Consider the following 25447-nt stretch of genomic DNA (forward strand, 5'->3'; position numbering starts at 1 on the left):
ATAGCTATAACACAAAAACGTTGACAAAAAATTTTAACTTTATATATATATATATATATATATATATATATATATATATATATATATATATATATATATATATATATATATATATATATATATATATATATATATATATATTTCTTAGTTTGACAAGTGGGATTCAGAACTTTCGGCGTGAAAGGAATCTATTGAAAACACTCTTCCCTCACCAGAACAAAAATGCTGTCAACATGTGTTTTGTGTTATCAGGAGAAGACTAAAACTTTCTTTCTTAGTCAATATAAAATGTACATTTCTGCCAAGTTTTATCAAATTCTGTGATAGTTTGACTTTTGTTAAATACTTACAGTTTGTATAATTTTTTTGTTTTATAATTTGAGTGTAGAATTTTGATTATCTGTGTGTTTGTGAGCGCTAATCTCAAAATTGGCTTAATTAACCAACTTGGGTACAATTTTTACTGATGTATTTATGCTTTACACAACATTTGGTGTTTGATTTATTTCAATTAATTGATGAATATACAAATAATCACGCCATACAATGTTGAAAAAAAAACTATAAAAATAATGTTGTCCATTTGTCTGAAACTTTGGTCAACTGTAATGTTTGTGGAATAATTTTCTCATAAATCAAAAAGTTTTTGCTACAAGAAAATCTGGGAGAACCCAAAAATGAATTCCAAGTGAATGACATTGCAGGTATAAGCTAGTCTACAATATTTTTCAGATCTACTCTACAAATATTTTTGTCTGATAAAAATACTAATAAAGACTTCTAACTTTTATATGATCACCAAGAGGTATAATAACCAGATAAATCTATTCTGCAAAATATTTTTATAATCAAATTCAAAATGCTGATGCTTGAAAGTAATATGGATTTTTTTTAATTTATGATATTAATTCCAAACACCTGAGAGAAATATCAAGATGTTAAGATGCACACCTTCTAATTGCTATAATGAATTAACAATACATTTGATTTCTGAATTATTTATTCACTTACATATATAAAATTTTCAGTATCTATTTAGATAGCACTAGGTCATCATAAGAGAAAACCAAAATAAGATATTACTATATTGGGTGATATTACATTTTTTTAAATTACCTTGGATTGCAATTCAGAATATTAATTTACAAATTTTTCTTATAATATTACAGAATCAAGTCCTCTCACTTCCTTTGGATTATTTATTTCAGCTTCAATTTTTATGTCATTGATTCTCAAATATGTTTGAGGTATTCTGTAAAAGTTGATTCTCATATATTGTTTCCTCCTTTTTTTCTTGAAATGCGTTTTAGTATGTGATAAGGTTTTTTCTATAACTGTGGCATTAACTTGAATTAGACCTTTCTGCACAATAGGTCTACCAATTAGGGTAAAATCTTGAGATCCCGCTAATAAAACTTTATCCAAAGTTATTTTATCACCAATTTCAGGAGGCCAATATCCTTCAACAACAATTACATCTCCACTTGTTATTTTGAATTGTTTGCCAGCTACATGCACCACAGCATAAATTCTTCCTTCTTTGTTATCATTCGTGAGATTTTTCACAGTGTTAATAATGTACTCATTTGATTTTTTTTCATTCAAATCATTAATAATTTCATAAGGTGTTGGCACATTCGAATAAAATTTATTGTGAGAGTCAATTGTCGACACACATGGCATCAATTTGTTTCTAATATATTGAGATTGGTAATTGAACCTGAAAACTTTCGGTAATAAATCTTTAAAGATAAATGCCATTTTTTTAGGTTAATTTTCAATGTGATTTTGTGATGTGATAAATGAAACTTCAAGTTTATCGTCGAGATACGACATCTATCGGACATATTGAAACTAAACCAGATGGTAAAACAAAAAGTTCTGTTAGCTGTTTACATATATTGTTACGATTTATTGTCCTTCCCGGTTTAATTATCCTATGGATACCACCACAATTAATAACTCAAAACACATAAATATCCCAAAGCAATAAACAAAACTTATCTTCTTCAACACTCTCTCTCTCTTTCTCTTAGGTGTTTTCTGGCGCTCATGTATTTATTCAAATCGTATTCGTCTGTGATTCAAATACATTCATTCTGGCGTCGGCGTCGATACGATGACGTCACATCAACTATGATTTGAAACGTATTCATCATGATTCAAATCTGGCATTTAATCGTATTCGGCGCGTGTATTCAAAAACGATTCGTAGTGATGTCGTTAATTATAAGATTCTCCAGAATGGAATGATTCAATTTGTCAGTTGTCAAATTCAATAATCAAAACAAACTTTTCAATTTTCTCTAACCTCAATTAGAATCGGATTTGTGCATACAATAATTTCCCAGCTTTATTTTGTACATCCTTACAATGTATTTCATAAAAAGTTTTCAACACTATAAACTATAATGATTAAAATAAAACAGAAACTGATGCAACATAACGTCAAATTTCGTTTCAAAACCAACCTCACGCTAGTTTTGAATCATCATGAATACGTTTCAAATAATAGTTGATGGGACGTCATCGTTTCAACGCCAAAATGAATGTATTTGCGTCACGAATGTTTTGAATACATAAGCGCCAGAAAACGCCTCAAAACTAGCGTGAGGTTGGTTTTGAAACAGAATTTGACATTACGTTATGTCAGTTGTCGGCACAGACCCATGGTCTGTGGTTGTCGGTTTCTACTTTATTTTGATTGTTGCTGGTTGCTGCTTTATTTTGATCTTTGTCTAAGATTTTGATCATCGACATAACCTTAACCTTATAGGTTATGTCGGTGGTTATAATTTATAAAGTGTTGAAAACTTGCACAGATCCGATTATAATTGAGTTAGAGAAAATTAAAAAGTTTGTTTTTATTATTGAATTTGACACAAATTGAATCATTCCATTCTGACGAATTTTATTATTGATGACGTAACTACTTATCATCTTTGAGCAAGCTTGAATACGGTTAAACGCCCGAAAACACCTCTGTTTTGTTGGTCATTGCTTCCAGGCAAGCGCATTTGGACAGTTCTTCAAGTATTTTTAACGAAACTTCAAGCTAGTGAAGAGTATGTCCTTCGCTGCTATTCAAAATGGCTTGACAGGTTCCTTTGAGGTATTGCCTGCCAGGCGGTTTGAAGTGCCTCAAACAGCTCTAGGCGATTCTGAAAGTTGCCACGGCCTCTTATCACCCTCTTCTGGTGCATATCCCATGCAAACCATATTAATTTGAGATGTGGTAATTATGCAGGCCCTGGTAATACGTCTATTTCACTACCTTGCAGGGACTGGTTAAACGATCTCGCAACGTGTGGTCGTGCATCAGGATAAAATTGTCACCAACTGCTCCAGCGTATGGATAAGGACAACAGGTCGGAGTGATTGGCGAACATAAATGTGGGCGTTTGAAAAGCTTCTTAATAAACAAGGTCTTATCCCGACCCATACCACAATCTTTCCTCCTCTGTAAGAATGTACTTCCTGAACATTTGCCAGTCTCGCTTCATTGCCTGGTCTTCTCCAGACTCTAACCCTTCTTGAATCCGGAGAGAGTCCAAATCGACATAACTTCATTTCCTGGTGATATACTCCTCAATCCACACTATACCTCTATATAGAGGTTGAACTCTGAGCGGCCATCGAGACCTTAAAACGGTCTTGCGCTGGGTTGGTTTCGCAATGCTGGCCAGTAAAACTATCGGTAACGTTTTCTGTTTCACGATACCGTGCGTTTGATCGGGATATAACATTTTGGGTGGTACTTAACTCGTTCGCAACATCCACCTGACGCATTTCTGATTGAAGCATCCCCACAGCCCCTAATATTTTATCACACGACAAATGATGTCTTTCTGCCATTATTTAATTTATTATTCGATTGAAATTCGAAACGAAACCTGAACATTATCACTCGTTTTTTAAGGACAAAACACAAGCACTACAGGAAAATCCTTAAGACGTTCTAAGAGCGGTGCCAGTGCGGAAGTAGTTGTATTTGAATCGCTGGGAATTAAATCCATTTGGAAAAACGTGCTCAGGAAGTTTATTACACAAACGCAGTTCTCCAAATGAAAGAGTTCCTAAACAGTGAAGTTCGAGGTATACTGAATTGAACCTCAAAATGATGAGCAGCCACAGTCCGTCACGTATTTCTGATATGTACGGCTCTTGGTGGAATCAAATGTGCCAAGTCACTTGAACACTTCTCGCGAAAGAATCTATAGAAGAGAGATATTTCCTCAACCTTTCTTCAATGTTCCAGACTATGAAGGTTGCAAGTGATGTTCACTTCTCCAATCAGGCGAATGGCTGTTTTCTGGAGGGAATCCAGCAGCTTCAGGGTATGCTTAGGGCGGAGCTCCATACATGATAACAATACTCCAAAGAAGGTCTGATCTGAGTATTGTTCTCATGAATGGAGCTCCGTGTTTAAAACACAACATGATTATTATTCTTTTTCAATAAATAAACAAACGAAAAAGGTCATATAACTGCTTATCTGAAAACAAAGACTGACTGAATTATACAAAATAAACAGGAAGCAAATGTTTTCGCTTTCTCTTGATCGGTGTTGACGATACTTTGTAATTACTGGGCATGGTTTTTGGCAGCTCTTCCTCAATAACTCTTTACATTTTTCTTACATACTAGATTTCGATGTTGAGTTCTTCCAAACGAGTTTTCCATTATAGGAATGTAGGTTTTCCATTGTCGGTCTTGTGAATAAGATAGGGTTGTAGTCCGATGACCCTTCGGCAAGCATGTTTATTTCTGAGGTGGCGATGTTCTGCACTATGGCGTGGTCAAGTATGTAGGGAACCTGATCCACTCAGGGGTAGTGTATTGAAGCCTTCGGGAAAATGACCACGGTGTCCTCAATGTCCACTAGGAGCATGGCAAGCTCCTGGTCTTTCTGGTTTTCGTTCCTACGCTACGGTTCCATTCGCGAGATTTCGCATTGAAATCGCTAATGACCACTGTTGGGTGGTGGTCGGATTGTGGTTGAATAGCTTCAACTATGAGAGTACCGTTTGTCGACAGTAACTCCAAATGACCTTGACTTCAACGCCATAATAGAGCTTTTAGTAATGTATCCTCCTTTGTCACGTACAGGGTTTGTATAGACAACCCTGAATAAATCTTCTTGCTTAAATACAGCTTGTATAGGTGTGTCCATTCAATACAAATTTGGGTGATCGATTGGCTTGCTTCGCTGGACAAGCGTTCGATAATGCAAATTTATTGTCTAAGTTACATTTGCTCTGTGTTCGTTATTTACGAGAACAGAGAAAAAAATGTGATCAGTTAGCTCTGAGATTATCGTTAGGAGCAGATTTTTCAGTTGTCATATTTAGAAAAACATAGTTGAGTCAGAGGAAAATTGTTGCCTCTTGGTAAAATTTTTGACACTTGTTTATCAGCACATCTTCAGAAAAGAGTTCATGACACATTTTTAGTCAGATAGAATCGAGCGCTCGTTCAATATATTTCGCTCCGTTGACTCTGTGATCATTTGGTATCAAATCTGCATCGACGGTCGACATTGACATAGACAACACTGAAAATTTGAATATTAGGTTATGTTTTACAATTTTGTTTTTATGCACCAATTCTATCAATTTTCAAAGATAATGAAATTATCTAATTATAAATACTACATACTTACGTTTTAGGATTTAGCGCATTAGGTCTGTATATAGCGGTATCATTTTCGAAAAATCTAATCTGTAACCACAAATTTTTAGTGATTTTGAATAACAATGACTAGTGGGAGTATGTTTTCAACTCGGTGATCCTAAAATTTGTATTCTGTCCACAAAATGGATCAGTCGCCTCCTTCTAAGCCACCAAGAGGGGTGAAGGCTGCTAAAGAAACTGTAATTATTATTTTTATTTATAGAGGTGAAATATAAATTATCCCTAATATAATAATTTTATAGAGTGGTCTATTAATGTCAGTAATTCGAACTCTATCAGCTAGCGAAACTAATGAGCAAAGAGACAGAGAGAAAGCAAAATTAGAGAATGATTATAAGATATGTGATCAAAGAGTTGATCAGCTTGTTTCCAAACATGGGAAGGACCTTTCCAAGGTATGAAATCAAATTTGATATTCAGTAACTATATGTAGATATTAAAATTATTCAATTTGAAAGGAGTATATCCTTCCGAAGGACAGAAGAAAGCAAGTTTCCACATTTTATGTATAAAGATGGAGAAACAGGAAGCCAAAGTTTTCAATTGAACAAGATACCTATAACTGGTATTGAATTAAATAAGCCAACAAATGTCATTTCATACTGTCGTGATCTGAGCAGATTTAACTTATACATGACATATCCGTTGCAGTGTTATGAATGATTGTGTGCTTCATCTTGTAATGTTATCCAGATTAGTGCTAAAGAGGCAATAAGACGAGTGTCTTATTCTGAAACATCAATGTCTACCATTGAGGATGACAGTGTTCCATGTAAGAGAAATTTTATATCTTTCCTATATTATATTGTATAGCAATCCTGCGAATGATATGATTCAATTCCACAACAAAGTTTTGAAAGTATTTTTTCTTTCCTGTAATTCAAAGCTTATATGCAAGTAGTTGTTTCAAGACGGCTTTTTCTTTCAGTTTGTGTCTGAAAGTAACCTTTATGCATGATCCACACATCTTTGTAAAGAGTTTATTTTGAAATAATATGCTTTCTTTCTTCATAAGAATCCCACATTTTTTGTAAAAAGATGGAGACACGAGAAACCAAAACCTTTCTCTACCAAAAACCAATCTCTTCTAAAAAATATTCCCTTCAATTCAAACAAGATTCCTATGGCTGGATTCAAGTCAGATAACCATATGAATGTCAATGGGTGTGAAGTTATCCACATCCAAAAGTACATTGAGAAATAATATTGAATTATCATTTTTTCATTCAACGACCTTCGACACCTACCATTTTTCAATATGATTCGCTCAATGAATTGACTTAGTGAAAAAAAAAAGAACTGTGCTAGCTTTTTGAGCCGTCTGCCAAAGTGAGATGTGTTAAACCTGATGACTGATTCTACAAAAAAAATCACGTCAAAAGTTTTCCAGGCCATCTGAGGGTGTGGAAATGGGGTGGAAACTTTAAAAATCGTATCATTGAAAATTAAATGTGTACACCAACAAGATTGAGATATGTTATTCCTGATGACAGATTGGACAAACAACTTCCTCATGGTTTTCCAGGCCGTCTAACGGAGTGGAAACTTTTAAAAATCATTTCATCAAAAATCAACTTTATATGCTTACAAGACTGAGATATGTTATTCCTGATGACCCATTCGACAGAAAAAAACTTCACGTCATTGTTTTCCAGGCCGTTCCAGGGGGTGGATTTATAAGCGACAGTTTTCACAAATTTATTCTGAATTTTTTCTAGTGACAAATTGTGCACAGAATACGAAGGACTCCATACAATAGAATAGAGGCGTATTCCAAATTCAACCTCACTAAGGAACAAAATAGAATTTTCAAAGTATTAGCCGAAAAGTCCTTACTTAACCTGGATACATAACCTAGAAGTTTGAAAGACTTAAAGAGAGAGAGAGAGAATATACTTTATTGTCATAAGTGTGATTTTAGTAATATGTAAAGAAAAAGATAGTTTGGTATCGAATGTTAACACCAAGATCTTTGACTTCATATACATTTTTGAGTGAGGGAGAGAGAGAGAGAGAGAGAGAGAGAGAGAGAGAGAGAGAGAATATACTTTATTGTCATAAGAGTAATCCTGTGGACAAAGTTTCACTTAATGTATAATACAGTTTTTTCATGTAAAAACATAGTGCATTTAAATTGATCAATTTTCACTTAATACATAAAATCAGTTTATATTTTTTTTTGTGTATATAAAAACATATGAGTCGTTCAGATGCTGGTAAATAATAAACAAATAAGATTTTTTTTAAAATTATTATTATAAAATTCTTGGATATTATAGTATGGTCTATCACTTAAAAAAAATTTTAAAGCCTTCCTGAAGCATTGTAAAGACTTTATTTCTGTAACATTCTTTGGCAAGAGATTGAACATTTTACAACCATTATAGATAATGGAATCCTTTATGACTGATTCCGTTGGTATTGGCAACTTAATGTTGAATTGCCTTGAAATTTGTTCGAATATTTCTTAATTAAACACACTGTTTCCACTATAAAGAGAGAAACCACTGTTAGAATTCCATGAGTGGTAAAGAATAATCTACAAGAGTCTGTACTTTTTGATTTGCACATATATCTTATGGCTCGTTTTTGCAAAATTAAAATATTTTGTAGTAGATAACCACTACATACGCTCCAAAATGGAATTCCACATCTCAGGTGAGATTCCATCAGAGAAAAATAAACAGTTTTAGCTGCTGTTAAACCAAGTTCATTTGGGACTACTCTGACATAACCAGACGACACTTTATTATACAAGGCATAAATATGGTTTTCAAATTTTAGTTTTTTATCAATATGTACTCCTAAAAATTTTAAGCTACTTTTGTTCTCAATAATGTCTTTCCCAATGGGTATATTGTCAAATTCACATCTGAAAGGTACTATGTTAGTTCTTGAAATATTTAAAGACAGGCAATTTGAATTACACCAACTCTTTACTTTCATCATATCGATGGATATGATTTTAGTTAAAAGCAAATATTGTGAATTTTCCTGAGATATTTATACTTGTCAAATCGTTGAGGTAGATGAGAAACAATGTTGGCTCTAGTATTGAACCTTGAGGCATACCATTACGTATTTTCCCAAATTCTGAGCGATGGGTTGTTTCCACCATCTGACTACGACCTGACAAATATGAGCTGAACCAGCTCAGTATCACTCCTCTGAAAGGTTACTGTTTGCTGATGATTTCAAGTTATTTCGCTAATTCAATCCACAATCCACAGTAAGTGTCAGTTCATTATTTGTTTCAATATCTCTCAATCACCTATTACCTACGAATACTGCATTAACTCCTTCCCAAACATTGAGTTCCAGACAATTATTCTCACACCATTCATACAAATAATTCAAATCATCTTGAAGTCTTAGACAATTATCTACGGATTGAATTAGCGATATAACTTGAAATCATCAGCAAACAGTAATCCTTTAGAGTCGGTTATTTGGTCAATAAGATCATTGACAAAAATATTGAAAGGCAGTGGTCCACAATAACTGCCTTGAGGAACCCCAGATGAAACATCTATTGTTTGAGAAATATAATTGTTAATTTTCACGCGCTGAATTCTCCCTTTCAAAAAGTTTTCAACCCACGATGGCCTAGTACCACTCAATCCAAAAGATTCAAGTTTATTTAGTAATATATTATGGTTGACCCTATCAAATGCCTTTGAAAAATCTGTATATATTGAATGGACCTGACCACGCATGCAATATATCCTTGTGATATAATAACAAATTCGTCACTGTGTACTTACATTTTGAAAAGCCATGTTGTTGATTAGTTAGACTGCTAGAGCAGTACCAAGAAAGTTGTTTTGTTACGAAACAATCAAATATTTTGGAGATGACTGATGGAATACTACAACTTTTATAGTTTTTTACATTACATCTATCTCCTGGTTTGTGAATGGGTCTGATGAAACTTTTTCCAAAACACAGGAAACTCACCAGAATCTAGAGATAAATTAAATAAAAGTTATAATGGCGTACTTAAGGGACAAACACATTTCTTAAGTAAAAATGATGGAACACCATCTGGCCCAGAACTGAAATTGTTTTTGAGCTTATTCATTTCGACAATGTTGTCCTCAACTCCATGATATAACCATGTTTCTGATATAGCAAAAAGCTATAGATTTTTGAACGTTATCAAATGCTTTGACATTGATTTTTGGAGACCAAGGAACATATGTTTATATGAGTAACAAAAATCGACATTGGAAAGGTATTCTATAAGAATTTAAAAAAAAACTATTAGTAGTTCTAAATGAATAATATAAACATTTTTTTGGTTGTTTGACTGCCTCCTCTTCTTCGCGTGTTTGAAATATTACTAGCAATTGATGAAACACTGCTACTAAGATAGAATGAAGTTGAATTGCCTGTAAATGTAGAATTAGAAAGTTCTTTTAATAGAATTTTCTAAATACTTTGCGGCATTCCGTAGATTATGAGAAAATTTGGTTTTATAGTGAGTGTTTGATCCCTCTGTCTTGCCAGTTTATGATATTGAAACAACTTTTTTTTCTTCTGATAAACTTCAGCTGCGTAGTCAGCAGACAACCCTCAGAAGTCGAAACTTCCTCGCTTCATTATAATTAAGAAATATTTGACAATACCCCAAAGGACTCCGCACTGATCTTATGGAAAAACGGTTTCGGTGAAAATCGCTGAAATTTCAATATGATATAGCCCATGCCATTCTGAACAAAAGTTACCATTGCGCCAACTCTCTGAATGCCGGCGTTTGGATTCTACAGGGGGTCAAAATTTTATATTTGGATAATTCCGGAATTTCATTTTCATTGTATTGATCTGAATTTTTATAATGGAATAGGCCACAATATGTGCATCAAAAAGTTTAAATGACAAAACTGAGGATACACTACAAAAACACACTTTTGTCTATTTTCCACAATATTTCTTTATTGTTGACTAGTTTTTGCTTTTACACCATTTTCAAAACTAACTGATTACATTTAAATCTGAGTAATTTATACCTAAGTTGCCTATCCTATCTTAAATAATTTGGTACCTACATTTTGTATACCTGTAATATCCATGAACATAACAAAATAAAGCTTTTGATATAATGTGGGTTTTGGGAACTGGATTATAGATTCAGAAGAGGACTATTATTTAGATCAAGTTGTTCGTTGAGGACAATAGAATTGGGATTTTTCTTTGACTTGTTCATTTCCATAGATTCCAACAGATTCATCATTTTCCATTTTTCGCATGTGTGAAGGATCTTTAAATTATCTTTATCTATTTTATGTTTCGCATTTTGAAGATGTTTGTACATTAATGATTATTTATCCGAAATGACATGTTCATGGTACCTTGTATCAAAATTTCTACCAGTTTGACCTGTATATATGGTGGGGCATTCACCACATTCTAGTCGATATATACCAGATCTCTTCCCTTTGTCTAATTTAGGTTTGGCATTGAATAATCTGTTTCATAAATTTCCGATGGATGTGTAGGATGTTTGTACATTGAATTTTGAGAGATAATTTTTAATATTCTCAGAGATTCTACCGGCATAATTGATACTAACATATTTGTGTTCTGGTCTTGTGGAAATTGAATACAGTTCTTTCATTATTGATTTTTGTTGATATTTCATTATAATGTTGTTAACTAGAGTGGTAGGTATTTTGTTATTAATTAATTGCTATTTGTTTAATGATTGGGATTTCATTTCGGAGGTTTTGATCAGAAAGGGGTATTGTGAAAGCCCTATGTATCATTGACCTGAATGCAGACAATTTCTGTGAAATCGGGTTAAAAGAGTCAAAAGGTATTGTGCAATCTGTGAATGTGTTTTTTCGGAAAATGTTAAAGTCGAGTTTATCATTGTTTTTGGATATTGTCAGATCTAAAAAACAAACAAACAAACAGATCTAAACAACAATTAGACACCACAGAGTTGAAAAAAGACCCCACAAAACCCTTCACACTCCATCTGAAGAAGACTACCTGCATGAACCCCCGTCCACCTGAGATGTATGGACTAAACTACACAAAGAAGGTAACCCAGCCAGACCGGTAGTTTTATATACCAATATACCTAATTATAAGCTGTCAAAATTCTTAAATTGCAAATTCAGGGAGATCACTAATTTCAAACCTTACACACCATACTAAATTCTATAGACTTGACAAACAAACTCAACAACATAAAAATTAACAATAACATTAAATTAGTATCGTTTGACATCAAGAACATGTTTCCAAATATTCCAACAGATGAATGCCTTCCCCTGATAAAAAACATATTAGATAGACATAATACTAACCCATATGTCAACAGTGAACTCTGTGAACTGTTCAACACGTGTTTAAAACAAAACTATTTTAAATTTAATAATACATTTTATATACAAAATTCAGGCCTACCGATGGGATCACCGATAAGTCGGTTACTAGCTGATATTTTCCTAAACAATTTAGAGAATAATCTAATTTTGAATAACTCTCTTTCCCATAAACATATTGTATTCTGGGTTAAATATGTAGATGACATATTAGTAGGCTTCGATGGTTCAACTAGAAAATATCTCATTACTTGCGAAATTCCTCAATAGTCTACACGATAAGATCAAATTTACCTTAGAGACAGAAGAGAACAATGAGATAATTTTTTTAGATCTGACAATATCCAAAAACAATGATAAACTCGACTTTAACGTTTTCCGAATAAACACATTCACAGATTGCACAATACCTATTGACTCTTTCAACCCGATTTCACAGAAATTGTCTGCATTCAGGTCAATGATACATAGGGCTTTCACAATACCCCTTTGTGATCAACCTCCGAAATGAAATCGCAATCATAAAACAAATAATAGCAGTTAATAACAAAATACCTACCACTCTTGTTGACAACATTATAATGAAATATCAACAAAATCAATAATGAAAGAACTATATTCAATTTCCACAAGACCAGAACACAAATATGTTAGTATCAATTATGCCGGTAGAATTTCCGAGAATATTAAAATTATCTCTCAAAATTCAATCTGCAAACATCCTACACATCCATCGGAAATTTAGGAAACAAATTATTTAATGCCAAACCTAAATTAGACAAAGGGAAGAGATCTGGTATATATCGACTAGAATGTGGTGAATGCCGCGCCATATATACAGGTCAAACTGGTATAAATTTTGATACAAGGTACCATGAACATGTCATTTCGGATAAAAAATCATTAATGTACGAACATCTTCAAAATTCGAAACATAAAATAGATAAAGATAATTTAAAAATCCTTCACACATGCGAAAAAGGGAAAATGATGAATCTGTTGGAATCTATGGAAATAAACAAGTCAAAGAAAAATCCCAATTCTATTGTCCTCTACGAACAACTTGATCTAAATAATAGTCCTCTCCTGAATCTATAATCCAGTTCCCAAAACCCACATTATATCAAAAGCTTTATTTTGTTATGTTCATGGATATTACAGGTATACAAAATGTAGGTACCAAATTATTTATGATAGGATAGGCAACTTAGGTATAAATTACTCAGATTTAAATGTAATCAGTTAGTTTTGAAAATGGTGTAATAGCCGAAACAAGTCAACAATAAAGAAATATCGTGGAAAATAGACAAAAGTGTGTTTTTGTAGTGTATCCTCAGTGAACATGAATTTCCACAAAATAAACAAGTCGTCAATCAAAGAAGTAAATGACAAAAGTTTCTGGCATCAAAACTGGCTGGTATACAGAGGGTTAAACTATATTTTTGATAATTGTTATCGATTTTTTTTTGAGAAAATATTTGTTTTTCTGCAGATACATTTGCAATTGATGTTACTTACAGTACATGAGAGGGCGATCATAGGTTCGTTCCAATCAGCGTCAGAAACAGTTTCTGACAGTCAGGATTCTGCGCAGTAATGTGATTGTGTTCCAACATGAGTTTCCAACCATTAGTAAACTATCAGTTTTCTGTTCCATCCAAGATTCAAACCTGTTCGAAATCTATCAGAATGGTTTGAAGATTATCTTCTAACCATCAATCTGACGCATGCGTATTCCGTATTACGGTTTCTGTTTTATGTTCATGCAACTTACAAATTACAAACAACATAACCTGCATAAATTGTTATAAAATGAATTATGTATTTGCTGGCGCAGGAAAAATTAGGAATTCTTTAAGTGAACCTAAAATATGAACATCTTTAATTACACAAATTAATTATTGCGGTGACCTCCCAGTTCCATGTTGATTAGTAAATAGAATAGAGATATAAAATACTGCCACCTTCTTTAACTCTCCAGAAATACACTTGATTAGATTTATTTTTAAAGAATTGAAGGGGTTATATTTTTAGGAGTGACATTCGTTGTGGAATGTTTGAAATACAAACTGAGTAGAGAAAAGTATCTTCTGTATAATTCAATGTTCATATAGAAGTATTTGTTTCGAAAGAATTTTTTTTCTTTCGTGTAATTCAATGTTTATATGAAAGTAGCTGTTTCAGGAGGACATTCTTTCAGTTTGTGTCTGAAAGTTACTTCTTTGCATGATCTACACATCCTTGTATAGAGTTACTTATTTTCAAATTGATTACTTTCTTCCTATCTTTGGAATATTCCCTCATCCCCTTTTTTTGTATCAAGATGGAGTAGTAGAAAGCCAAAAACTTTTTCCCAAATTATTTTTAAAGGTTATGTTGAAATTCCATGCCAAATTTCAGTTGAACTATCAGCTGTTCCAATCAGAAATTTCAAATTTATCAGAAACCAATATTTACCAGACATGCGCGTTGACAACGATTTACAAACAGTTGGAAATCTGTTTGTGACTCAAGGTTGGAACGAACCTCATATTTTGCATTTGAATCAACCATCCAACTTTAAATATTTGGAAGATACGGGGCGATCAAAAATATATTTTCAATTTGGGAAAAATGTATCCCTTTGTGCTCAGCTTCCACCAATATATTCAGCTGATTTTTTGAAACTATGTAGCTAATATATATACAAATGTGCCAACGTCTGTGCTCATTAATCTGAATCTAAATAAAGTTGCGTCGATAGTCCAAAAAATATGGAGAAGGGATGTTTCGGAATAATTTTTAAATTATTTCTAAAATCATCCGTGAATTTCTTTTATTTTCTGACATAATATAGATGAGTCATTCTTGATCAAAAAGTTCCACAGTGCCTACTTCGCGAATGCCACGGATTAAATTATACAGGGATTTGAAGTATAGTTTTAAAGCTGTTAATTAGAACTTTACAATATCCACAATTCCACCACCAACACAAGCGGATGGTTCAATTGCAACAACAGCCATAGATAAAGCAAATCTACTAGCTGAACAATTCGCGTCCCACTCCACAGTCCAAGTGTTTCCTACCTGAATATATCGTATTCTAGCTTTCCACATTAGCTCCTCATTGCCAAAACGTCAAGAAATGGAAGTTGTCTTTTATTTTCTAAATCATTCGTGAATTGTATCGATGGAAATCTGTTATTTGAAAAGGAAAAAAGTCCTCAATATTCGATATTTTGTTATCGAATATCGTAGAAACATCATCCACATACCTCGGCCATATCCTAGGAAAATACTTTGACTTTTTTTTGGTTTCCATTTCGAATTTGCTCATCAACAGGTTTGCCAGGTAGGGGGACAAGGGGTTACCCATAGCCGTTCCCTCCTGTTGTTTATAAAAGCAACCTTTCATCAAACTTACGTGCCAAAAAATATCTATTTTTCGTCAGGACAATTTTTTCATTGACAATGTTAAATTTACATAAGTACGCTTTTTTCAACAACAACATCATAACAACAACAATTCAACGATAATTAGATCAAGAAAATGAATAAATAACTCAAAACTAATCAAATAATTAACATTTCTCCCCCCGATAGAAGAATCAACTCAGTCTTTTAGTTCCAGTTTGCAGATCTTAGTTACTGGCCATCGATATTCTGAATATACTGTCTTGACGTCTACCACTCTAACTCGACCGTCTGTACCTGGATACACACCTACGACTTTTCCAAATTTTCAATTAAATCGTCGATCACAACTACTATGCGATAGGTTCGCTGTCATTGGTCCACTTATTCATTTTCGTCAGACGTGGAAGATATTCTTTCACCTATCTGTCCCAAAACGTGTCAACCAACATTCGAGATTTTCTCCATTCACGCCTCAATCCATTAGCATTAGGGTTTATTGGAAGTAATGTAGGCTCGTGCGTGGTATTGGAATATCCCAACAAAAAATGCACGGGAGTAAGGGCTTCTAAATATAACGGATCGCAGGAAACTTTGGTCAGCGACCTACAATTTACTATGGAGTGTGATTTCAAAAAAAGTGTATGTAATGTTTCCTCCCTTAATGATTGACCATGAAGAGTCTTTCTTACAACTCTTTTCACACTTCCAATTAACCTTTTCCATATTCCTGCCATGTGTGGGGAAGCCGGAGGTAGGAATGTAAAGTCGATGCCTTTCGAAGACATTGGTTTTTTTATTGAAGGTATGTCAATGTTTTGCAAAGCTTCTTTTATTTTTCTGGATGCGCCTCTCAAATTAGTTCCATTGACGCAATAGATTGCTCGAGGACGTTATGGTGGAATCACTATTCAATGTATGCGCTACTTCAAAATGAATTGCCCTCACTGCTAGGCAGGTGTGATTGAACTCTTCATGAAAATGTTGAATCAGCAAGCTGGTGTAGCGATATTTCGGACTCAAGTTCACTGGATGTCTCGTGGATTTTTGCATATAAGTTCCCAAATTAGCCCTTCCACCAAGAATTAAAAAAACCATTTTTCAAAGTCGGAAAGAAACCCGCCAAATTACTTCGTCTATCGATGGGTTTTCCAAATCCCAAATTTTGAATATCTCTGGGTTTTCCAAATCCAAAATTTTGAATATCTCTGGGTAAACAAACTCTTTGAGAATTCTTTATGCAAAATTTATCTGCTTCTTCCAATTCGTCATTTCTGAGTACTTCTGATATTCAAGTTTTCTTCAAGTTATTGATGAATCTTAAACACCAAGTTGTTGCTCGAATGAACCATAACCAATTCGAAAATCTATTCTATTTCAATAATGACGAATTCATCAATTTCGTTATTATTGAAATTATTTTTCTTTAGTAATTCCCTGAGGTATTGTCTATGGAATTGTTAGTTCTTTATTTCCTAACGTCCCAATTCCACAGACCTTTTAATACCTCAGTTGAGACAGGACGAATTTTTTGTCTTTACCAGGAACTTGCTTTGTTACTCTTCTTGTTAATGGCCAGTCCAAACGTCTCATCACCAATGAGAACCACCTCTCCAAGAACAACTGGTCGGTATGGTTTCTCGTACTTTAAAAATAAAAACAATAAGTATATTTTAATGGTGCTGTTAAACGAACATAATGGAAAAAAATTAAATGCCCACAAACAAGAAGTTACTGCTGAGATACTCATAATTATAAAAGGCCTTGGTCAAATAATTTAAAAACTATTTTTAGTCTATTTCTTTCAAGATTTTTCACATGTGTTCGCAGTTTATTAAAGATTTCAGCATAATGTAATATACAGCTTGTCAAATCTAGGAAGAGACTTGAGAATTTCTGCTCTCCCTCTCGCTCGCACCGTCTTCTAACGAAGGCGCATCAAGTGGTCGGGGCTATATGGAAATGGAAATTCAAAAAGCTATTCCTACATTTGATAAGCTGTAGTATTTCTAGATTTCTGCAACGTCACGACTTATTCTTATTTCTTCTTTTTTTTTTCTTGTGTTGTGTTCCCGGAAGCTTTTTCAATGGAATAATTGAAGTGACAACTGAAACTAATCACAATTGAATATCGTAACCATATAGTACTTCAAAATAAAACCAGATATGGTAATAGATTTTTGGTAAATAGTATTAGATTTTTGGTAAATAGTATTAGATATCTGAAAAAATGTCGCCCTTTGGAACTTTGAAACCGCATTTATTACCATTACTAAATTGATGGATGTAGTTACTACGTGATAGGAGATCATCATGAAAAATGAGAAGTAAAATTCTGTTTTTTTACCACTTGTATTCGTAACTAACCTTACTGTAGTTTCGTCCTACCTATAAGGACATTTTCTGACGAATACAAAACAATTACTGTATTCGTTTGAAAATGTCCTTATACGGCGAAGCTGCAGTGACGTTATTTACAAATACAAGTGGTAAAAAAAATAGAAAGTTTCATTTCTCGTTTTACATTACCATTACTGTTCATTTTGATACGAGGTTACCAAATTCTTTTGCTCCCTATCAACACTGTTTTTCGATATGGCTTGGCGGTAATTGCAGTTTTTTAAGTAAAAGTTGAATTACATTTCAAAGTATCTTCGTCACATTGAACTGTCTGGAATTAATTGGGGATACAAAAATAATTTTGAGAAAATTTACACTAATATATTTTTTTGTTGTAAGGTTATGAATTTATTTGGATCCATTTCTCAAATCGTCATCTCAAACAGAGAAAGAATAAAAAAAGTTAAGGAACATCTACAAGATTGTAAAAAAAAGCTGAGGTGCAGAAAAGATGAGCTGAAAAATTTATGGGTAGAAGGTTTGGAATACAAATATATGCTACAACTAGTGGATGAAATGTAAGTTTTCCATCAGGTCAAAAATTATTTAATCTATTCTAAAGGTTTTTCAGAAGATGAGTTTTTGATTTTTTTTAACATTTGTTTTCAAATTTATATTGGCAAATTTCAAAGTATAATAAATTCTTACCCTTGTGAAAAGAAAATAAATAATCCAAAGGAAAATTATCACGAGGGTAAAAAATGTTGATTTTTGAAAAAATTGATTTGAGCTGGTTGCCTATGCAATCAGTGACATATACATTGTGAAAATGATTAAGCAATGCTGTCTCTAGATGAATGATACTTTGTAAAAATTTATCTGGAGGCATATATAAACTTCCAAACTGTTTGGCTTCTGTATTTGTATGCCTTGAAATAACTATATACATTTGTTTTATTCAGTGTGGAACTAGCCGCCGCGCCGTGGCAAAATTTGTACATACTTCACATGAATGTTTTCTTAAACATTTTCTCAAAAGATATCCACAAACATATCCCAAGCTATTGCCTTCGTGAGTGGCTAGAGTTCTATAATAATTTGTTTCTACTCTCAAAGGTTTATAAGGATTTTTTGGAACTTCCACAAGAATCTTCATTATATTTATATCAGCATCTGTAATATTATATACAATCTCACTAGTATCTACTAGACAGTTAGTTCCTTCTGCCTGTGTCAAACACTGAAAAGTAAATGTGTTTTTGAAAGCTCTGGTAACTTGAATTGGAGTTGGGTTTCTGGCATTTCCATAAGTATTTCTCAGTTGACCAAAGTAATTTTCCACACAGTCCTGATTTATATTCCTCGTCAATAGGAGTGTCCTTCACTATGTAGGTTTTCCCAAAGTTGCAGAAATGCCGAAATTGTTATCTGCCACGCCTCAATGAATCTCATTTGTCCAGTCGTGTTTTTTAATATTACCGTTAATTTGCTGAAAAATATCGTCATTTCTTTCAGAAAATCTATTTGTTTTGATGTTCTGAAAAAAGGTTTATTGAAATCATTGACATCGTCAAATCGATTTGAATTTAAAATATCAAACACTTTATCCATTTTTTCAATGAATGTAGCCGTCCCTATAGCTGCTGATGGTATCTGATTGAGATTGGCATAAGTATTCATCGCTGTAGCTACCAAATGACAGAAAACTTGACTGGCTAATTTAACCTTCATTCTTTGAAAGTTAGTTGGAAACAAATGGGAATCAGTAAGTTATAAAGTTGTTCAAGATGACTTTTGTTCGTTGTATATTCATCAAATTACAAAAAGTCATCAAAAGAATGGTTTCTGCTACGTTTCAGCAGATCAGGAGTATCAACAAATTTGAATATTTTTTTCTCATCAACAAAGAGATATGGTTGCTCTACAGTCACTTCGATATCTTTTCGGGCAAGTTTATAAAAGTTAGAAACTAAATCTGAAATGATACTCTTAATCTAATTTTTGATAATTGCCCAACAGCTTCAATCACAAAAGTTTTTATATCCAGTATTGATGTAGATGAATTTGTAAAATAGTATGCAACAGTCTGTTTCCAGTTCGAATGTATGCCTGTTGCCATGACTACCAAGGCATATTCTGCTATAGAAGCCGTTTTCCCGTTCAATAATTCCTCAAAACCAACTATTCTATCCTTTCCTATATTATAGAATAAGTGTGAGTTGATGCTCATTTCATCGAAACAAATGGTATTAAATATATTCATTCAGAATTTGATGAGAGACAAAAAAGGTAGTTCAGCAAACGTTTATTTCGTTTGGTTTTGTATCGTTTTTCTGAAATAACTTTGTTATATTATTGGGTTGGTTGTTGTGTATTCAATACACGAAGAATTTTGGAAAGAATTTCAAGGAACTAGGTATGAAGTCATACACTACAGAGCCTTTTAGGAAGTCGAAAAGACAAAGTCGAGAATTCGTAAAAGTCTGCGATGCAAAATATTATGGACAGACAAAAAGATCTATTAAAATGAGATATAAGAAACACTTAGCACATTTAAAATATGGAAGACCTGAAAAATCAGCAGTTGACCATCATATTTTGCAAAAAAACATTCCATAGACTTCAGTTCATTAATATTAGTTAAACAAGTCAACAACAACAATAGGCATCTAGATGCCTATGAGAGTGTAGAAATAAGTAAACATAATAATATCATGAATAATGATTGTGGACTAATACCTAATAGTATACTATTAAAATAATATTTTATTTGGTCAGTCGGTAGCCAGGCGGTTCGACTTGGGTGCTTTGTTCACCCACTCGAATTGACTGCCGTGTTGGTCGGTGGTTCAAGCCCTAGTCTGAATGATCGATTTTCACTTGCTATCGTCCAACCCGTGTTAGGTGTCACACGTTAAAAGGTAAGACCTCGTTAATCCTTAGCTCGCAAAAGTTTCTACTTTTGAGGGTTGTCGTTCTTAGGGGTGCGACAGCTGGTTAACGGAAAAACAGATTTATTAGATTTACCTGACTATTACATAAGGACACATTGTAAAATTAATTTAAGACTAGTAGATAAGGCAACATCTGAAATTAATTTTATATAGCTATCAATATTTCAATTATTGGATTTACCTGACTAATACATACGGACACATTATAAAATTAATTTAAGACAAGTAGATGAGGCAAATTGTAAAATTAATTGATTTATATATACAGTGCATATATACAGTAGCGTCCCCGCTAAAAATTTTCACTACCCTGATCTGCGAACTCGTGAAAAAAATTGAAAATTGCTCAGATCCGTCGATTTTTATTTCAAGGGGAACACTTTCACCAAATACATCATCATTGTGTTGTCAGCATCCCCAGCACTCCCCTAATTCAGAATTTTCAATGGCACAACTATACTTGTGACACATCATTTTGAAGGGAATTCAATCCTAAATGAGGATCGATCAAGTGTTATTGAAGTTTCAATGAAAACTAAGTTTTACCAAGATATTTTCATTTTTCATCGCCTAAAATGTTATCATCGTAAGAAAGGGTACTCCACTGTATTGAAAAATAATATGCTTTCAGAAATAATAGTTCAGAAGATGACACAGACGTTTTCATGAAAAAAAAAAAAAAATTGTCACCATGAAACAAGTTGGCATAGATTTTTTTGAAGAAAGGTGACTTATTTTACTTCAATATCTAAGATACCCACTTACCACAACCTTTTAGAATATCCCTGTAGCCACTCACCATATTCTTTTAGAATAATGCTTGGAATGTGTGGAATTATTGTTCACAATCTGGTATATTCAGAAAATTCTATAAATTAATAATGAATTTCCAGAGATGTGTTTGAATTTTTTTGCAGTGAAAAAATGAACCAAGTTCCAAACCGTTTGTCATATCACATGGGGCGTAAACAATATTTACATGCTACTATGCTTTTGGTGGATGCCGTACACTTGGGAAAAGAAACCCTAGAAGGAGTAGAAAGCTTAAAAGAATTAAGTTTAGAATTGGAACAGAAAAAGGAGGTCAGTAAAGTACATGCACTCACTTCAGTCACATATTTGGAATCAAAATTCAGAATTTCCAAATTATTTCATAAGGAATAAATTACATGGGTATATGTGTGTTGCATGAAATCCAAACATGTTTATAGAGTCCAGAATTCGGGCTGGTAGGCCGTGGTCCCATGGAACTTGCAGTACCAAACGTACTGACTGAGTTAACTGTTACTGAAACTTCGAGATGCAACCATTGTTCTTACAATCAACACTCATACCACTGATAATGTCTGCCGTAGTGTAGACAAAACGCTTGGTACTACAAGTTCCATTCGACCATGTCCTACCAGCCCGAATTTTGTTCTCTCTAATTAAAAAAGAAATATTTCACTTGGAAACACTCTTTCACAATCAATACATACATATGAATAGAAAACTAATGAACTACTAAATTGTTTCAAACATTTTGTCCCTTTCTATCAGTCTTCTTCAAATTATAATATCTCAGTGAGTACTTATTCAATAAATCAAAATAAGCTCCATTTGAATCAGTGCAATTTTGGCAACATAACAAAAAGTCGATTTATGCTGTCAGAATAAACATTGATTGTTTGAAGGTGGTTGACAATGTTTCGTGGTGTATTTCATCAGTTCGGACTTCCATTGTCTAATATAATATAAATTGATTTGAAATTCCTGAAAAAAATTAAAAAGATTAACTGAAAATAACAATTTTATTAAACAAAAAACTGAAATTACAAAGAAATAACATACAAGCTACAACCAAAAAATTGCCGTATTGAGTGCTAAATTCAATATGGCGGATTTGCAAAGATGATAGACAATGCTTTTTATGGACCCGTGTACTATGGATATCAAATGATGGGGTTCAAGGGGATAGTTTGGTGGCGCTCGAATAAATGTATGGACCGACCATGCAATAATGAAGTGTCAAATAAAATGAATAGACTAGGGAACATGTTGAACTATAACACTAATGAATTATCAAAACAAAAATTTTGAAGAAAGCTTTTATCCAAGCTTTTATTTTAAAATTTAAAGTTTAGTTTCTTCTTTTTATACCACCTTAATGAAAAATTGTTTTTAGAAATATTTGTCAGTATAAATGTATAATAATAATAATAATAATAATCTCTTTATTTACTCAGATTGATTTGTATAACCACAAGAGCAGAAGTACAAATAAAAAAGAGGAAAACGTCAATGTACAATATTGAAAAGAAATAAAACTATACGAAATAGATAATGTCACAAAGTTATAAATTAAAAAATGTGTAAAAAATAAAATAAATTATATCTATATATACACATATATACATATACACACACATATACATATATATATATATATATATATATATACATATATATATATATATATATATATATATATATACATATATATATATATATATATATATATATATATATATATATATATATATATATATATATATACATATACACACACATATATCTACCTATTTATATCTACATATTTATCTACCTATTCAAAAGTACTTTTATATCATCCTTATTTTCAATTTCCAAAAATAATTTTTAATTTTACATTATTGATTACAGCAACTACACCTGCAACTTCTCTCAGAACTCAAACAGCAATTGTATACCAAACCATCCCAACATATTTTAGCATTGCGTAGACAGGGTTCTGGACGAGAAGGCTGGACAATTAATTCTCCTTTACAAAGAAGTCTAGAATTGAGGAGATCTGGAAGAAATAGTTCAGCGGGCTCAAGAAGTTTGTTCAATGTCTCAAGGTGAGCAAATATTTTAATACTGATTGACTTGCCCAAATTACATACTCCTCATATGTATCAAAGTGTCATTGCACAAATTATATAACATATGAAATATGTCAATACTTTAAGCATTTATAAAATTACACTATAGAATACAAGAAAAATTAAAATTCACCTGAATGTATTGACACTTTTACTTTCAGTGGAAAAAATGGTACATTGGATTTTTCAGTTGAAGAAAACTTGGAAGTTTCAAATCCAGAGGATAATCATAGTAATTTTATTGCCGTACTGGTGAAGAGCTTATGTATTTTGGAAAAATTGCCTTTTGCTATGAATGTGAGTATTTCAGACTTGAAAAAAACTTAATGAGGTCTTTGAAGTGTTCCATGAATTTTTCAAGGTATGGTAGATTTCATTAGGTCATAAGCCTTCAATAAATGTGCACTGCAATCTCGACGATGTTGTTTCGAGAAACCTAAGCTTTTTATAGAGCATAATTTTGCAGCCTCAAAGCAAGTTTTAGATGTCTTGATGGCACCTACACAGAAGCAACAACTTTCACTCTTCATTTGTTCATTTTACTGAGGTCGTATCTCACTTGATAATCTCTTCAAATTACTCTCAATCAATTTCGGATATTTTTTATTCGAAACAACAACTTATCCAACTTTCTACACTTATCTCTTGCACCCGTTGTAAACCCAAACAATTCTATATTTTTGAGAAGCACTCTGTGCAAGAAATTCAGTCAAATGAAAATATCTAGAATTTGACCTGTCACATATTTATTGGACATCCTGTATATTAGTAATAATTACTGAATCAAACCTTTCATTAATGTCTACAACTTTTTCAGAAAGTTCTTCACAGTTTTGACCGAGGACTTTTTCAATTAAATTTTCTTTAACTAAAAGAAATATATTTTTGTCACAAATTTTGTTGAAGTATCCATGAGGTACCTATCTAAGCAACCCATTATGGGAAATATGAATACATTTTTCTGATCTTCTCTTCAATTTAATTTAGGGATGATTTTTAGATTCTACCGACATTTCGTTCTTGTTTTTTTTCAGTTTTGCGGCAGTATAACTCTTCCATCATTATCAAACTTCATTATACTTTAAAATATTTTAGTTGTTAATGGCGGTTGTTGGACGTGAATATTGAACCTGGAACTATACGTAGCACATTAAATCCCCTTACATTTCTATTATTAACGAAGATACAACTTAGTGCCTTTCTAGAACACAACAACCTTTGTTTTTTTGTGCTGATAAGTTCAACATCCCTCTATATAGATTTCTCCATGTGTGTCCATGAATATATTTTCCTATTTGTTTCTTATTGACTCATTTGGTGATCTGAACCCGTATCATAGATTTTGGCGCCCCCAACGCTGGTTCAGGGCTCTTCATATATATATGAAAGGATTTTCATGATGATCCGTGTTTGGCACACTCATCAGCTTTTTCATTGCTTGTGATTCCAGAGTGTCCTGGCAAGTATAGCGTCTTAGTTGCTAGGTTTATCAGTTCTGCACGACATTCCCAGACCAGTTTCAATGTCATTTTTATATTGATGTAAATTTTTCTGGCACAGTAAATTCTAGCTCACGTCTCATGTTTGGTTTTCGTTTTCAACTCATCTTTATACCAAGTGTTTATGCAGATCATGTTCTCGGTATCTGTTTATTCTACACTCTCGGCGATTTCTAACTTCAACCGCAAAGTTTGAAGTTCGTTCTTCCACATATTCCAAAATCTATATTTTGCCTGATCTCTTGTAATTTGGTGAATATTCAAGTCTGAATTGGCATTTTCTTTTCTCCCCCATATAACAAGATGTAAAGGGGTTGTCTTGAACTACAGAAAAGCAAGGTTTGAAAAAAATC

At 32.9% G+C, this 25447-nt stretch overlaps 2 protein-coding genes across 2 annotated transcripts in view; one reads left to right on the forward strand and one right to left on the reverse strand.

The window, feature by feature from the left end:
• Positions 1 to 982: 982 nt before the first annotated feature.
• Positions 983 to 1813, reverse strand: mRpL21 (mitochondrial ribosomal protein L21). Its single transcript, XM_023160616.2, has one exon. The coding sequence runs from the start codon at positions 1759 to 1761 to the stop codon at positions 1156 to 1158; it is 606 nt and encodes a 201-aa protein (XP_023016384.2). The 5' UTR covers positions 1762 to 1813; the 3' UTR covers positions 983 to 1155.
• Positions 1814 to 5510: 3697 nt separating this feature from the next.
• The window catches only part of Sec8 (exocyst complex component secretory 8), a 54210-nt gene continuing 34273 nt past the window's right edge, over positions 5511 to 25447 (forward strand). Inside the window, exons 1-7 of the mRNA XM_074185851.1 lie at positions 5511 to 5684; positions 5742 to 5873; positions 5937 to 6089; positions 18159 to 18337; positions 21631 to 21796; positions 23375 to 23571; positions 23757 to 23892. Coding sequence (XP_074041952.1) covers positions 5817 to 5873; positions 5937 to 6089; positions 18159 to 18337; positions 21631 to 21796; positions 23375 to 23571; positions 23757 to 23892 — 888 coding nt within the window. The 5' untranslated portion in view covers positions 5511 to 5684; positions 5742 to 5816. The remainder of the gene's footprint in view (positions 5685 to 5741; positions 5874 to 5936; positions 6090 to 18158; positions 18338 to 21630; positions 21797 to 23374; positions 23572 to 23756; positions 23893 to 25447) is intronic.

This window comes from Leptinotarsa decemlineata, unplaced genomic scaffold (genome assembly GCF_025532065.1).
Source record: "Leptinotarsa decemlineata unplaced genomic scaffold, Ldec_3_MD MMD2_P_RNA_scaffold_2, whole genome shotgun sequence".
NCBI lineage: Eukaryota > Metazoa > Arthropoda > Insecta > Coleoptera > Chrysomelidae > Leptinotarsa > Leptinotarsa decemlineata.

What these genes read in the sequence shown, in the direction of transcription:
- mRpL21 (XM_023160616.2), bottom strand. Translation starts at nt 1,761, where the DNA reads ATGGCATTTATCTTTAAAGATTTATTACCGAAAGTTTTCAGGTTCAAT.